At 50.0% G+C, this 16441-nt stretch overlaps 2 protein-coding genes across 2 annotated transcripts; one reads left to right on the top strand and one right to left on the bottom strand.

The window, feature by feature from the left end:
* Positions 1-748: 748 nt before the first annotated feature.
* On the top strand, positions 749-3187 carry LOC120955884 (cytochrome P450 4g15-like). The gene is made up of 3 exons (XM_040377098.2): positions 749-1677; positions 1806-2656; positions 2731-3187. Exons 1-3 carry the CDS (start codon positions 1001-1003, stop codon positions 2889-2891), a joined length of 1689 nt encoding a protein of 562 aa, XP_040233032.1. The 5' UTR covers positions 749-1000; the 3' UTR covers positions 2892-3187.
* Positions 3188-7222: 4035 nt separating this feature from the next.
* LOC120955894 (achaete-scute complex protein T3-like) lies at positions 7223-10265 on the bottom strand. Its single transcript, XM_040377110.2, has 2 exons — positions 8179-10265; positions 7223-8066 (listed from the first exon to the last, which is right to left on the bottom strand). Exon 1 carries the CDS (start codon positions 9316-9318, stop codon positions 8203-8205), a length of 1116 nt encoding a protein of 371 aa, XP_040233044.2. The 5' UTR covers positions 9319-10265; the 3' UTR covers positions 7223-8066; positions 8179-8202.
* Between the last annotated feature and the right edge of the window lie 6176 nt (positions 10266-16441).

Below are 16441 nucleotides of genomic sequence, written 5' to 3'. Positions count from 1 at the left end.
CGTGCAGGAAGCGCACCAAATCGGCCTGCGCCTGCTGCACAAATGATGGGAAGTTTTCCGACAGGCAAAAGCCAAACCACGGTTGATAGGCCGTCCAGTGCACCGGCGGTTGATTGCAAAGAGGGTTTGATTGATACACGCCCGAACTGAATGTATGCGAACACTCTCGCCACTCCATAACGTACACTACTGCGAATTCGCGCGAGCACCACACGGGCGGCTGCACTGGCTGGGCAGTTGCAGCCGTTTGCAGCGGTGTTTACCGGTGCGCCAGAATCGTGGTGTCGTTCCCCGGGCCGGGCAAAATTTTAGGGCGAAACGAAATGCACACAAAAAAGGAATGATGTTTAGGATCGATCAGGTGAGCCGATTGAGGCGCGAGGGCCGCGAGGGTGCGAAAGGCAAGTCAAGTCAGCCGGCCGGCACGGTCAACCTGATGAATAACCATTGCCATTTACAATTTGATGAAAAGTTTATTGCTACAACGTACCCTTTCGCCCCTTGTCGCCCGCAACCTACCCGCAAGTGTCCCCATATCATCGAATCAGTCGATCGGTGCGCTCACTGTGAGTGATTTGTATATTTTTTTGTGTCGTTTTGCACCGTTTTGTTTTCCCTTTGTATGCACCACTTTTTGGTGGGTGAGGAGGAGGACGATGAATACGATGGGGAGGAGGAGGATAGACTGCACCGGAGCAGTGTGGCCAGTTACGTTCGCAACCCGAGTCCGATTATAAATACTTCGCCACAGGGCGGTTGATACCACAGAGCAGCGGCTTGGTTCAGCGGTGGTGCATTACAGTGGTGTTCTCGTCACACACGCAACAGTAACCGAGGACCCAACATCTAGTGACCAGTTCGAGAGGTGGTGTGCCACAGCATCCAGTACAACATCCAGCACCGGTCTTCATCGCGTCATCGCGTGCAAACGTGTGTGAAACGTGTGTAAGAAGATCGTAGTGCGTACACAAGTGCACGTTGTGGCCTAGTGAGCGAAATCATGGGCATTGAAACGATCCCGGAGCGCATGGCGATGGACGAGACGGTCCCGGGCAGCTGGGTCCTGTCGGTCACGGTGGCGACCGTGCTGCTGCTGGTGGCCGGCACACTCTTCCACCTCTGGATGCAAACGCGCCGGTACGTGCAGCTCGGCAACCTGATACCGGGCCCGGTCGCCTACCCACTGATCGGGAACGCAAATATGCTACTCGGGAAGACGCACAATCAAATCATGGAGAAGGCGATGGAGCTGAGCTACATCTACGGCACGGTAGCGCGCGGCTGGCTCGGCTACCATTTGGTCGTCTTCCTGACCGAACCGGCCGACGTCGAGATCATCCTGAATAGCTACGTGCATCTAGAGAAGTCGAGCGAGTACCGCTTTTTCAAGCCCTGGCTCGGCGACGGACTGCTGATCAGCTCGGGCGACAAGTGGAAGTCGCACAGGAAGCTGATCGCGCCCGCCTTCCACCAGAACGTGCTGAAAACGTTCATCGACGTGTTCAACGACAACAGTCTCGCGGTGGTGAAGCGCATGTCCAAGGAGGTCGGCCACGTGTTCGACTGTCACGACTACATGAGCGAGGTGACGGTGGACATTCTGCTCGAGACGGCGATGGGATCGACGCGTACGGGCGAAAACAAGGAAGGGTTCGAGTACGCGATGGCTGTCATGAAGTGAGTGGGGGAGCGCAGTGCTCCCAAATACATGCAATCGGTGCAACAAAACCGTCATTTTTCCTCCGATTGCACACTGGGTAGTGTTTTGGGGGCTTTAAAATGTACACATTTAAACTTTCTTGCAGAATGTGTGACATCCTGCACAAGCGCCAACTGAAGATCCACCTGCGCCTGGACCCACTGTTCAACTTGACCGGCGTCAAGAAGGAACAGGAGCGCCTGCTGCAGATCATCCACGGCCTAACGCGCAAGGTGGTGCGCGAGAAGAAGCAACTGTACGAGCGCCAGATGGCCGAGGGCAAGATGCCGTCCCCGTCGCTGACGGAGATCATCGGCAAGGAGGAGAAGCCGGGCGAGGGCCAGCTCGGCGGTTCGCCGGCCTTCATCTCGCAAGGCTCGATGCTGCGGGACGATCTGGACGACAACGACGAGAACGACATCGGGGAGAAGCGCCGGCTCGCCTTCCTCGACCTGATGATTGAGACAGCCAACAACGGGGCGAACATTAGCGACGAGGAGATCAAGGAGGAGGTGGACACGATCATGTTCGAGGGCCACGATACGACGGCGGCCGGTTCGAGCTTCGTGCTGTGTCTGCTCGGCATCCATCAGCACGTGCAGGAGCAGGTGTACGCGGAGCTGCGCCAGATCTTTGGCGATTCGAAACGGAAGGCCACCTTCGGCGACACGCTCGAGATGAAGTACCTGGAGCGGGTAATCTTCGAGACGCTGCGCATGTTCCCGCCGGTGCCGATGATTGCGCGCAAGATCAACGAGGACGTGCAGCTCGCGTCGAAAAACTACACGATCCCGGCTGGCACGACCGTCGTGATCGGCACGTACAAGATCCACCGGCGCGAGGACCTGTACCCCCATCCGGAAACGTTCAACCCGGACAACTTCCTGCCGGAGCGTACCCAGAACCGCCACTACTACAGCTACATCCCGTTCAGTGCTGGCCCCCGAAGCTGTGTGGGTAAGTGTAGCGAATCGGTTATTGGGTGGGTGTTACACACCAGACAAATTTAACTTCTCGTTCTGCCCCCGCAGGTCGAAAGTATGCGATGCTCAAGCTGAAGGTGCTGCTGTCTACGGTACTGCGACACTATCGCGTTGTCTCCAACCTGACCGAGAAGGACTTTAAGCTGCAGGCCGACATCATCCTGAAGCGCACGGACGGGTTCCAGATTCAGCTGGAGCCGAGGGCATGATAAGACCGAGAACGCATCCGGGGACACACCAGACGAGGATACATTTCTGGGAATCTGTTGTGTGGGACACTTTTAGAAAAAAACGACAACGAAATAGCTTCAAAGCAGGCATGAACGGGAAGGCAGCAAAACATTAGACGTCGGCTGTTTATGCATTTGGGCCGGCAGAGGTATGGGCGAAGAAAGGAGAAAAAAACATTTGCTAACCATAATCTCACTGCTTTATTTTTTGTTTTGTTTTAGAGCGCACTATGCTCTCAACGTTATAGAAAAATAAAAACAAAGTAGAAACTTAATCAATAACCTTTACCGAAGTAAAGACGTCCAGCGGTTCGTGTGGTGTGGTGTTTCGTTGGAAAGTCCGCCGAAAGTCCGCAGCTACCTGTTGGTCGGTCCGCGAAAGGGTTTGCAGGTTAGTCGGGTGCCTTATCTTCGCTACAAAACCTCTTAGCGAAAGGGATCGATTATCTTTGCTTTTGTTTTGTTTGGGTACGCTGTACGACTTCATCGCAAGGCAGCGAGGAACAGCTTTATTGAGTTCGGCGAGGATCTGGGAACGTTGATATGATGTCGCCGAGTATCTTAGGGGTTTTGGCCTATCGAGCGTCACCATCTAGACAGTGTATACGTCGATTCCCGAACAAAATAGAAAGAACTGTTTGTTTTCATATCTACCAGCGACATGTGTCAAAATCCATCAATTGAACCTCACTGAAAGCATTGTCCTGAATGGGAAGGTTTTGTCCCGATAAGGTATATTATTTTTACCAATGCAAGAGCAGCCGAAGCTATCGGAGTGGCGTTGTTCCGAACAATCCTTTTAAGATTGTAGATCGTAAAGTGAGCCGTTAATGGGGTACTAGTGCAGTTTACGACGAGAACCTTTACAACTGGCGACTGAGCGACGGCGAAGAACACGACACAAACACGCTTGGCCCGGTCGCTTGAACCCAGCAACGGTTAATGAATGCGACTCGCCGTGCACGATTACCCAGTCAGCCAGGTAGGCAAATAATATGCACGGGAAAGCGAAAGTGTTTTCGAGACCGTTGTGTGCTTTCGATCGGCAAGCAAACGCCTACGCTTCTTGACTTTTCTCACCTTTGCTTCACACTGTGCTTCACACCTTTGCGATCGTGCATGTGTGCTCGTCCTCCCTAGCTTATCAGTCGTCCGCCTGTCCGTGTCGTCCTGATAAGTTGATGTACGCAGGCGACCAACGTTCTTCAGAGGGTTATTAATTCCCTGCTTTCGGAGAATGTCCGGAGAAAGGTGTTAGAAGTTCATGCAACAGTAACGGATACAACCACACAGGCTCATTATCAGGATGCACAGGTACGTTCTAAGCACGTCCCAAACGTCTGGATTGCGCAACAGCGACATCTTCGACATCCAGCAATATCCGAGTGTATCGTTTCGGTCTTCAAGATAATTGAACAGCTGGATCAATCTACACGCGACGGGGGCGCCCAATGCCATGCTGGGCTGTTATCGGCCGATTCCTACACACCCACAACCCAGTGCAAACATTTAACCGTATCGTTGACCACACTTTCTACACGAACTGATATGGGTTCGATACAAACACGCGCCTCACGCGGTGGGAGCTTGTGCAAACACGCCATGCACCCTGCGGCGCACTCTACCCAGCAAGACCACACAGCTGAACGGGTTCCACGAACGGTCACGTGGCCGGATATCTGCACTTCCTGCGGCTGTGCCCCGGTGCCATTAATTATGGTAACATCTTTTATCAAGACATACCAGCCCATGTGTCTTAGTGCCAGATTGTTGTTTCCAGGACCCGAGAGCCGAGAAGCTGAAGGTGGTATTGCAAATCCCGTGTGTCGATGTCAGATCAGGTCTCAATTATTCTAGCCATCTTCGTCTGCAAGGAACACAATTCAATTCCAATCACAAAGCAGACAGTTTTGTGTTTTTGTTTTGACTGTTTTCATGACACAAACCAAAAACATCCCTTTTTTCTGGTTCCATTGTCAGAGTTCCTTGTGTTCCTTGGCTAGAAGGTGACAATTATCTTGTATGCTGATGCTACAAATAATAGACACCTCGTGCTTGAAGGATCATCATCTACATGTGTCTCGATTTAAAGATAAAAATAAACAAACACACGACAGCACAGCAGGCCTCGGCAATAGCAAACCAATTTCGGACTGGTGCGATGCAAAAGAACGGAGAAAAACGGAGGAGCCGTACCGAGATTGCGATCACCCATGCGTTTGTCCCGTATCTTGCAGCGTTTGCACTGTGTGGTCTGAAAAAAAAAAAGAAGAGCAACACGATATAATTACTCTGCGTGGTAAGCCACACACGGTCGCCGCAGGACATCTCGAGACATCTCGGGGACCGTTGCTATCGATCAACCCAGGCGCGGATGATGGGACTACGTGTGGTCGCATCGATTTTGCCAGCTTTCTCTCCCTCTATCTCGATCTTCCCGACGGGGGTGTGTGTCGTTGAACGGTGCTGAAGGTTGTACATATTGTACATGAATTTATTGTACGGTTGCGATAGGGCGTGAGGTGCGATCACCCTAGCATTAATGCAATGCTGTAATTGCTGGTTCAGCCGGTGACAATATTTGACATACTGATTTCATCAGAATTTTAGCGCAGGTAAGGGCACAGATGACGGTTTTATTCTGTTCTTTTCTTTTTAAAACTCCCTAAATTCTCAAGCTCAATTCATGCTGCACTTGCGCTTCTTGGCACGGCAAACCGCGCGGTGCTGTGCTGCCGGACGTGAAATGGTCAAACAGACGTCGGTATAGAGAAATATTCTGTTTCTTAAACATTTGCAACTAACCTATGACTAATCCTAGCCGCGCTTGAGCGGGATGGCGCACGACACCGCAGCATATCTTGTTTACATTCCACGACACATTATGTCAATATGTGGGCATGGAAAAGAAGGGAAAGAGAAGAGAGCGCAAAGGTGGAAGGGGGTGGTGGGGATTGATTTGTCGTGCGACGAAAGTGTGGACTCGAAACTGCACGCGCTTCGCACAGGCTGTCAATATTAACACACGAGACAAGTTATAGGTAAGATTGGTAGGAGATATCGAATCGTTTTATAGCAATCGAGACTTTGTTAACTGTAGCAATGTTTCTTTTTTATATTATTACGCACTAAGCGATATAAAAATGCTAGAAGGGAACAGAAATGTAAATGATTCAATGTTTCAATGTACAGAGGAGTAAAGAAACGGAAATGTCAAAATCCGACACCTATGTCCGCTTATCAGGCATCACTTCCGCATGAAACGTACAAGCTCGTAGCTGCCAGCCAATCAATTGGAGCCATTATTTCCTCGACGTCATCAATTATTTAGGCGCACTACAATATTAGGCTCATGCTAATTATTGATGGATGGTTGTAGCTGCTCCAATATTTTACCTCCCATCCAATACCGATGGTCGGCATATCTTCCCGACACGGTCTACCAAAATTTCCGAAGTAGACGGCACGCATCCCCTCACACGGAATAGGTTGAGTTCAAGGGTTCCCGGGTACTTGCAACGATAAATACACCGTATTTGTACAGTCTAAGTTACGTGCTCTTTCATATCTGCGCCTTATCTGCGCTACAAATTAGCATCGTGAAGAAGAATCATAATCGATGGCTAGCAAAACTGGACCACCGGAAGAGACGGCGCACCAACTAACTCCGCACACGCTCCTAAGAGCTCTAGATAAGATACCGAGCAAGAAGGCTTGTAGCTCAGGGTTCTATAAAAAATCGCTTCCGACTAGAGAACAGACAAGTCGATTGTGTCGAGGTAGGGACGCAGAAAAAATATTATTGATCTATTGGAACAGTGAAGTTACCGTGCAGTGCAAAAGGAGCGGATGGGGCGATATAACTCGTGTTAGTTGAATTCTTGGAAAGTCAAATGTCCATGATTCCATGTTGCGTGCGCTGAAGGCATTGACTAAATCACATCATGGATTGATTTTGTTCACTGAGCCTAGATTTGACATTCAATATAGAAGGATATCGGATGAGACGACTACTAGAAAAAACACCCTAAACGTAGGATCTTGCATGAAGTGTTTCACACAATCATTGATATAACCTTTTTTCCCTTCAAAAATCCCTTAACTTTCATCTTCCAAAGGAAATGTGTATTCCATGCAAAAAAACCTCAGAAGAAACTTCAATGCTTACCTGGTTGGACAGGTACTGCTTTCCAAACAATGTGCGCAGCAGGTATTTCTTATTGTTATCATCTTTTTCTTGTAAAAACTATAAAATTCAACCAAATAAAACGTACACCATTTAGGGATTTTTTTTTTCAAATACCATACACTCTAGCACCTCTGCTGTTCGAGCGAGTGTGTGTTTGGCTGTGTGTGGGGTTTTCTTTTATTAAATTTCTACGTGCAACGCAACGTAAATTGCTTTGTACAATCGCTTCACTGTATAGCGCGCTAAATAATATTTGAACTGCAATATATATATATAATATAAAGATGGCCGACAACAGTACTTAACAACTTATACACTATACTAACGCGAAAAACTAACCCGAGGCGAAATTGTTTCACTGGTTTGCTGTTTTTTTTTAGAATCGCATTGCTACACTGATGACTATGACTTGTTCTCTCTCTCTTTCTTTCCTGTACAATCCCTAGTTGCTAACTTTAATCAGTGTCTAATTCTCTCGTGTTCCCTTTTTGTTGGGCAATGTGTAACTATAAATAGTACAATAAACTTAAGCAAGCAAGAGCGATGGTTCAATAGAAACGCTCGCAATACATGTACATTACAAAAAAAAGGTTAATAAATCATAGCTCCGTAACGTGTGTATAAACATCAGTAGTATAACTATAATAAAACATCATTTTGCCGTTGCATACAGCTTCAAGGACCGAGGCTACAAGTGTAAAAAAGGCACTATGCGTGATTTCAACTGGGTAGGTTGCGGAGACGCACCGATGAACAGGCTTGCTCAGGCGTTGGTACGTTCATCCTCTGTGCTCCGGATACGCGAACACTGAGAAGAGATTGCACCTTCACAACACTCTGGTTACGAGTGGACCTCGTCACTGGCAAGCATTTGCTGGTGTGGGTGTTTTATTGGCAGGAGCACGCACTCGCACACACGCGCGTTGACTAGACCGTTCCCTCGGGGCATCTATCGATTGCCGTTTCTATAATTGCGTGAGAGGAGAGAAAAGAATGGAAGGATGGTATTTAGTACATGTTTGACATTTGTTTTGTTTTGCAGCGGAGGGGGTTTGCGGGGCGAGTTTGAACACCTACCGATTAGGATGCTGTGGGGGCGTGTTACTGCTGCTGCCACCAGGAGATGTAGTCGAGCAGTTCCTCGTCGTCGGGATTCTGAGGGCTCAGCTCCTCGTCGTACTGCGTGTTGTCGTGCAGCTCGGTCTTGAACTGTACCGGTGTGTGGTGAGGATGACTGTGGTACTGCTGCTGGTGTTGCTGTTGGGGCTGATGCTGATGGTGGTGGTGGTGCTGCTGCTGCTGCTGGGCAAGGATGTAGTTATTGTTGTCGGTCGCCGAACCTAGCACCGTCGAGTGGCCGCCGGTATGCAGATGCACAGACGAAGACGTAACACCGCCAATGCCATGGTCCGAACCGAACGACGGTGTCGGCGAGCTGGACGGATCGACGTAGATGTCGTACGGTTCGTGCTTGAAGCCGCCGGCGATTGGTGCGTAACAGCCGCCGCCGCCGCTAGTGCCACCGTGCGACGAGTGGTCGGACAGATGGGACGGTGCCGGCGAGGACGCGTTCGACGGTTCCGACATCGTGCCGTAGTAGGTGGAGCTGCCCGAGGAGGCCGAGCAGAGTGAGCTGTTCGACAGTTGATTGGTGCTGGAGGCGCTGGTGAGTTGCTGCTGCTGCTTGTTGGACGGCAGCTCGCCACCGTTCTCGTCCAGCATGCGCTGCAGGCTGCGGATGTACTCGACCGCCAGCCGCAGTGTGTCAACCTTGCTGAGCTTCTTGTTGGCGCCGCGCGCCCCATTCGTCAGCGCGGTCACCACGGTTGATGGGATGTGCTGGCGCAGGTTCGCGAACCCATTGTTCACCTGCTTGACACGGTTCCGCTCGCGAGCATTGCGCCGCTGTACTGAGGCTGATTGTTGCGGGGTCGCGTACGGCAGCCCGCAGTAGGCGTACTTCTTGCTGCTGTTGCCGCTGCCGCTGCTGCTGCTCACTATCGGGCCGGCACCGGGCAGCTTCGCGTTGGCCCGGTGGCCGCCCAGCACGGTTGGGGCCGGCGCAAGTGGCCGCTGCTTGCCGAGCAGGGAAGCGGCCGAGCTGCTGGTCAACTGTCCGGAACCGATCGGTTTCTGCTGCAGCGCCAGCCCACAGTTGCCCGGCATAATGTTGTGTAGATTTTGGCTGAGTGCCATACTGCGCACAGCTGCTGCCATGGTTTTGTCGTGGTTTGTCGCTTTTGGAATGGAAGTGTCCCTGCAGAGGGATCAGCTCAGATCACTTTGGATCGCCAAAAACACCACCCGCCACTGGTTCCCAGTTGCACGCCGATGCCAAAGATGGGGTTTGAATTGATTGGAGAATTTTGAACGAAAGCGACCGCTACTCCGGAAGGATTGTTTCGGGATTGCTGCACGAACCTCAAATTTCTGTTCCACTTTGCAATAAATTCTGCTCACCACCGAGATCACACAGTGTTTTTTCGTCTCTGCACGTTAAATTCCTGCACTACACTGATCACACGCACTTGTTCCGCCGGTCAGGTCTTGCCGAAGACTGACTGTCCTGTTTGCAAGTAGACACCACACTGAGCGCACCGCACTTGATCTTCAGCTCCGCTTATACTGGTCCGAGAAGCGAGTAGTGCGCACGCATCGGAAGTTGCTCCCGAAATGATACCTTCTGGGCTTAGGGCAATGCGTTTTGTACAGTTTTTCGGGCCACCACGCCACCTTCGCCGCACTTTGCTCCGGGGCGCACAGGCACTTGCGTACGGAGCGAGCGAGTGTGTGCACGCGGCCGCACGCCCGCTCTCTTCGGCGCCGCTCCATCACGCTCTCGCTGCCGGGCTCGCACGGCAAAAGATCGGTTCCGTTTCGCTCGCGCGCTCGCCGTACGTGAGAGAAGGTTTTTTCGGGTTTCGCTCTTCGCTTTCCAAAATCGCTCGAGAAGATCCTTTTTGATGCACACACACACAGCAAGACGATCTTGTATCAGGTTCTGCTCTCGTTCCCTCGCTCTCTCGTTAGTGTCTTTCTATCTTTATTTTTCTTCCCTTCAACCACTTGCCACACCACCTCCTATCGTTCGCTCCGTTTTCTTCTGCCCTTCGTTGTGTTTTGTAAGTTTTTTTTTCAGTTATTTGTTGCTCCTATCTGTTTTCTCAGGCGCATTTCGATATCTCTCTCTGTCTCTCTCTCTATCTCTCTCTCTCTCTCTCTCTCGCCCTCTCTTCAGAATTCATATCTACGAGATGAGTAGTCTACAACCAGCCGAAAGGATCACGGGAGAGCGAGATCGGGCGAGATCGCCGGGAGCCTTCGGGGGTCGGTTCGGTTCCCAAAAACCTACCCCTAATGCGTGTGTCGCTCCGTGCGTGTGTTTGTAGATGCGCGCGCGCGCGTTCGACGAGCCGGTCGCGTGCCGCATTCTGATATTTTTTTTTGTTGCGTTGTTGCTGCGCGTACGATCATCTTCAATGCGCTATCGGGGCTCTCTTTCGTTTGCTTTCGCCTGCCTCATTTGCCGCTTCATCTTTTCCTCCTTGAAGAGCGATAGAGAGAAAGAGAGGGATAGAAAAGAGAGATAGAGAGGGCGAGAGTGAGGAAGAGGGTCGGGAAAAGGAAAGTCGCGGGTTGACTTGCCTTTGCTCGGGATGCGGGTGCTCTGCGGCTCCTCTGCCAGCCTGCAGCAGCCTAGCGCACGCAGAGGGATGCAACGCGGATCCACACACTAACAGGCCCCGGCAGATGCAGGATTCGTGCACTCCTCCCTCCCCCCTCTCTCCTCTTCGCGCGCGATCTTACGATCACTATTCACTTCCCTCGATCCACTTTCAGCTCGCTTCCTTTCGGAACGGTTGGGGTATGTTTTTTTTGTCGCTGGTTTGCCGTTTGGATTGAGAAAAATACGGGAAAACCATCGCGAACCCTCAACGGTACGATGGATGGTGTGTAATCTCGCAACCGGGGCATAATCTTACGGTTGCTGTTAACACAGTGTTCGCGATCGGGCGGCTCGACTGCAGCCATTCAGCCATTCAGTCATTCCAGGCTTACCTTAATTCAAATCAAATTCCAGCCTCCTGCGATCAATCACGGCGAAAGATCCCGATCGGTAATTTAAGGTGAGATCTAAACTTCACAAAATTATAACGTGAGGCCTTGCGAGAAATTCTGCCACTAGTAAAACGAACTTCCAGTGTCTCGTCTAAATCTTTCCAGTGAGATAATTTTGCTCCCATCAGACAGCGTTAAAAATCACATAAGATTTTCCACAGCTCCGTACGGTCCAAAATGGCAAAGAAAGGCAAAAGGAACAAACGGCACCCTTTTTGGGACGAACGGCCCGCGCGGGGAAAAAGGGTTTTTGACGATCGGCCACACGCCGGATCGTGATTTTTCGTTTCTGCTCTGTGGTGTCGTTTTTTTTGTTGCGCCGTGCTTTTGTGTCTTCTGGCCCTTCTGGCGGCATTTTAAGGATGTGCTTTGCGCACCCCGTTCGCCCACCTGCCCGCAACAGAAGCATAAACATTAAATACACATCACCATCAGCGGCAGCGACTTAGGAACCGGGTGCGTGTGTATGCGCCGGTCCCCTCTTTCCACCTGGTAAGCTGTGGAAGTGGAAGCCGCATGCTCCGACAATTTTGGCACTGACAAACACACACACACATACACATGCACACAAGAACCTAAAACCAGCGACGTGGATGCACCAAAGACAAGCGGTTAGACATTAGAAATGAGCGTGTTCGCGGCTCTTCATCAGCACCTAGTATCGGGGTCGAGAAAAAAACTCCAATGATGCACCATTGAATTATTCATTTGTCTAAGTGATTCGTTTGAGAGGAAACACGCTGCTCCTATCTGAGCGCAAAAAAGGAAACCGTCCGAACACTCCTTAAGCTGTAGCTACAGCCCAAACACAATCATCCGCATGTTGTTCTGCCGCGAAAGGAATTTCTGGAACATTGGTCGATTCATTACGAATTGATTGAGATGTTGCAGCAGAAATTGTGTATTTTGGTTCTTTCTATGCGAGATAGCACTGTCTTTATGAAGAAATCTGTTGCCTTCATTTTTGCCCGGTGGCAGCCAATTCCTGCAATTTGAAACATGTCGTCATCCGCAGTGGAAACATATGGTATTAGACCCTGATGAACTAGCGTAACAAAAAAAACGAAATCAATTTCTTCTCCAAACTTGAGCAATATGAGCATACGAAACGACACGCGCCATATGTGTCTACCAGGCAAACCGGCATGGGCCAAATGTGGCCAGCATCGGGTCTCAACCGGTGGTACTAAGTCACAGGACAAACCACTAGGCAACGTTTTGCGCGCAGCCGAGCAGACGGGCCGAAAGATTGCGTTACTTGAGTCATCCCGGCTGGGGTAATCCGATACGGAGCGTCATCTTCTTGCACGAGGATTATGTGACAGACGAACCGTTTGCGGGCGAAGTGTGCTATACTCGGAAATTGGTTGAATCTGAAGCCCATGCGCTGAAGATTCTGGGAGTAGCTTACGAAGTACATTAACTACTTTTTTGCGTTGTTGTGTCCTTTCTCTATACCGCGCTCTCTTTCTCTCTCTACTTTATAGACACGCACGCTGGTGTGTTGTTAATATTGTCACGGTTCCGTACGGTACATTACCACTTTGCCACTGCACCATGACGATAGCATGATGGCGTGTGAACAACGTACTGCCGATGCTGTGCAGCGTATTCGACCACCGGGAAGTGCAGTTGGGCGCACGAAAACCTCGCGTACATGCGCACCAAACCAAAGGTACGGTAGGTGTGAAGCGACAACTTAGTCTATTTGTTTTTCCGTCCGATTGGAGTGTGCCGGTGGACCTTGCGCGGGCTTTAGTCGAGCTCGCCCGAAGGCACCATCCGTTCCCAGACAGGTAGTTGCCAGGGGCCCCGCGTAGAAGGTCCTCGAACTGTGCGCAATGATTTTGCAACAAATAGAAGGACCAGCGGACCTGCCTTAACCCAGGTAAGGCCGTGTCTCAAGACACGGCTAAGATCCAGACAGTTTCTCTTTTGCTTCGATACGCATCCGTAGCAGCTCATTTTCTTCCGAGGGTTCGTTGCATTATCGCGTGTGCATCTTTGCAGCACAGAGGAGAGGACAGAACGGCGGAAGGGGAAAGTCTTGCAATATCTTAGCCATTAAAGTTGCTGGAAGAAATGCCGTAATCTTGTGTACCTTTGCGACGCAATAGCGAAATCCCGGAGCACCGAGAACTGAAAAATTCAAGGCAAAATGGAGAGGAAAGCAGCAAACCTGAGCAGCAATTGTAAGACGTTCGTACGGGATGCTGTGTGCTGGAGGTTCTCGAGGGACGAGATTTTCTATCCCGAGCTACCTGAGACTTTGCAACATCAACCCGGACTCAAACTGGGACAATGAGCTGGTTTCTTTTCTTTGGGTGAGCAAAGGACTCCTTTAGGAATCAGGACGAACTTGTTGTGTGGGGTTTCAGTTTTATTCATTCTTCCAGCGCCCTGTGCTTCTTGTCGTTCCTCCTTCCTTCAGCTTTGGGAGGCTTTGGTGAATTGGTACACTGATAGAAAATGAGAAGAGCAAGACCAATGCAAGCAACTACACGAAGATACGGCCCGTGGGACACGGTTCTCATCGATCTCGCTTGATAGGGACACCCTTGGAAATCGAAAGAAAACACTACAATACCGCATTCTTGCAAGGCTACGAAGGTGCTCCGGAATAAAATATCACCCTCCGGGGCGAGTCCTGTCAACCTACATCGTGTGTTTGTGTGCGTGTGTGTGTTTGGTACGCACGTAACATTTTCTTCTTCTTGTATTCGAGGTACGCTGGAATTCGTCGTCTTCGTAACGGGCCCCGGTGCTGGAGAAGATTATCCCAAAATGCACCAGGAAGCGTATCGTAAGCGGACAACGCGCTGGGACGACAGGCTACTGGGGTCGCGCTTTCCGAAAGTGACCTGGATCTTTAATCGATTTGTGACGGCAGTAGCGGTACTTCGGCACTTGAACGCTTTGCTACGCTTTGTAGGCTATTTCTTTCGCTTTGAGTGGAGCGATTTTCAGGAAAACGATTGCGCCTGTGTGAAGAACTAAAAGGTAAGGATGAGCGGCATCAAAGATGGGTAAGTTAGCTCCTCACGGATGACCTTAGCACAGCAGAGTGTTCCGATTGAAGGAATTAATAAAGGAATAATTCAAACGATTTTCTTCCTCCAAACGCATGAAAATGTGATCCCCTGATTTTTTGCAGTGCCTTTTTTAATTCCGATGGATTAACGTTCTTCTATGAAATACTGTCACCCCTGTTTTGTTAATACGACTTGGCAAAAAAAAACTCTCAACCTTTTACTTCAGAAAGGGTTTCAAACTCCCGTATCCTTCCAGTTCACCCTTGGTGCTTAATTCACAAGCATTGAATGTGCTGGCAAGAGGATTTTCCAGTGTCCCAAACATGTCAGATGTCAAACGGGAAACAGTATCCAAAACCAGGCACCATCAACAACCGCACCAAAGCTGACCGGGATGATCCTTGGATGAAGCAGAGGAACAAAAAAATCAATCACCATCTGCAGGTTTCTTCTTCCACACCCTTCCCAGAGTGCTCCCCATCAAGAAACTCTCTGACACCTTTTTTTGCTGACGTATGTAACAAAAATAAAACATCCGGTGCATTGGAGAACCCAAAAGCCCCGACACGAAACGACACAGTGTCATCATCACAGTCAAAGTCGCGTGTCGTGCGCTATGGTGCCTGTGATCTTTGCGCCTGCCGACAACATCGGCGTATTTGCATTTTTATCTCTTCGCTCCATTCTCCATACTCTTCCCCGGGCCAAGCCGCGTAAAGTTGCGTTGGCTGCCAATTAGGTATGCAAAACTGCAGCCCAATCCTGTCGCGTGCTGATTGGAATTGGAGCAAAACTATGCCGCACTATAGAGACGAAAAAAAAATCCTCAAAACACACACATGGCCCCCAAAGCCACCGACTGCAGTCGTTTCCGTTTTTGATGGCGCAAATTAGCGTTTAAATGCCGCTTAGCTGCACCGGGAGCCGTATCGAAGCGGGTGAGAAGGCCGCTCCACTCTGCGGCTGTCATCGGCGTAACGTTTAGAATTTAATTGACGTTTATGTGACGGGGTCTTTTTTGTTTCTGCTCACAAGCGCTCGTGCCACGCACAAAAACAAGTGGGGCGAGGCGGGAGGCTCATTCCTCGTCGAGGTGACGAGTTCCGGGGCGCCCATCGGCTGACAAGATATTAAGAGATAATACACTTTTTGGGCGCGTTTTGTTTGTTTTTTTTTGTGTTGTTGTGGACGTAGCTTCGAAACTGCGTGGCGGAAGCGTTTCATGCTTCGCCGTCGTACGGTATAATGCGTTTACCACCCACAACGCAATCTACGCGGGACCTTGGAGCAATATCCGAAGGTGGAAAGCGTCCTGGGTGATGTACGGGTTATTCTAAGTTTTTCCACAACGTAAAAATTTAATCATATTAATCATTCCCATCCATAAGAGTGCGTGAGCCGCCTTTGAAGTTCGCGTTCCAGGAGCTGAAGATTGAGGCGGCCCTTTGAACGAAAAGATTAAAAAAAAAAACACTAACGGCTGCTTCTTTCATATGATGCATTCTCATATATTGGTGGTATGATTTATGAAAGCAACTCCAACACGTCAAGGTTAATAGTTTTGTTGGAGGAGCCTTCGGACGGATCTTTCCTTTAGGACGGGCAATGAACTAAAGCATCACGATAAGCACTCATTTGACCCGGGCATTCATGGACAGGAATCGACGGATTAGCGATGTGGTCTCGTTATGATTGGTTTATTACTTTATTGGTAGCTCAACATTTACAGGATCTGGAGTTGTGGAGCTCTCCAGCCACGTCGTACGAAACAATACGGAACGCTTTTTACTTGATTTTCATCAAGAAAATACACGCCCGTACAATGCCAGATTTTATTGCATCCTAAGGCTTCAAGATGGGACTTGCAGCGCAGGCGAAATGAGACCCCATCGTAAACATGTCATTGGGTGCGCACTGATAACTAGTGCGGGCATTCTTTTATTGGAGTCCGTGAAATGGCGTGTGAAACGTACCGAAAGAAAGGTTTTTTTGTAGGCCATCTTGCGAAGAGAGCCCCTGAGAACCACTCCCGATCGCGAAGGCGATGCTTATACTCATATCCAAAATGCATCTGCCCCCCAAAAACGGGGGAATTTCTGGGATGCCTATTGTTTGGCCTGCCGATCGACCAAGATGCCGCGGCATCTTCTGCTCTGTGTTCTGTGTATCTTCTGCTTTCCGTGCTCTGT

Source organism: Anopheles coluzzii, chromosome X (genome assembly GCF_943734685.1).
Source record: "Anopheles coluzzii chromosome X, AcolN3, whole genome shotgun sequence".
Taxonomy (NCBI): domain Eukaryota; kingdom Metazoa; phylum Arthropoda; class Insecta; order Diptera; family Culicidae; genus Anopheles; species Anopheles coluzzii.
This window is presented reverse-complemented; position numbering and strand designations above follow the sequence as displayed.

Excerpts from the sequence above, each read along its gene's own strand:
- LOC120955884 (XM_040377098.2), top strand. The coding sequence starts at position 1,001 with ATGGGCATTGAAACGATCCCGGAGCGCATGGCGATGGACGAGACGGTC. Across the intron at positions 1,678-1,805 it reads TACGCGATGGCTGTCATGAA|AATGTGTGACATCCTGCACA; the intron begins GTGAGTGGGGGA and ends ACTTTCTTGCAG. Across the intron at positions 2,657-2,730 it reads TGGCCCCCGAAGCTGTGTGG|GTCGAAAGTATGCGATGCTC; the intron begins GTAAGTGTAGCG and ends CTGCCCCCGCAG.
- LOC120955894 (XM_040377110.2), bottom strand. The coding sequence starts at position 9,318 with ATGGCAGCAGCTGTGCGCAGTATGGCACTCAGCCAAAATCTACACAAC.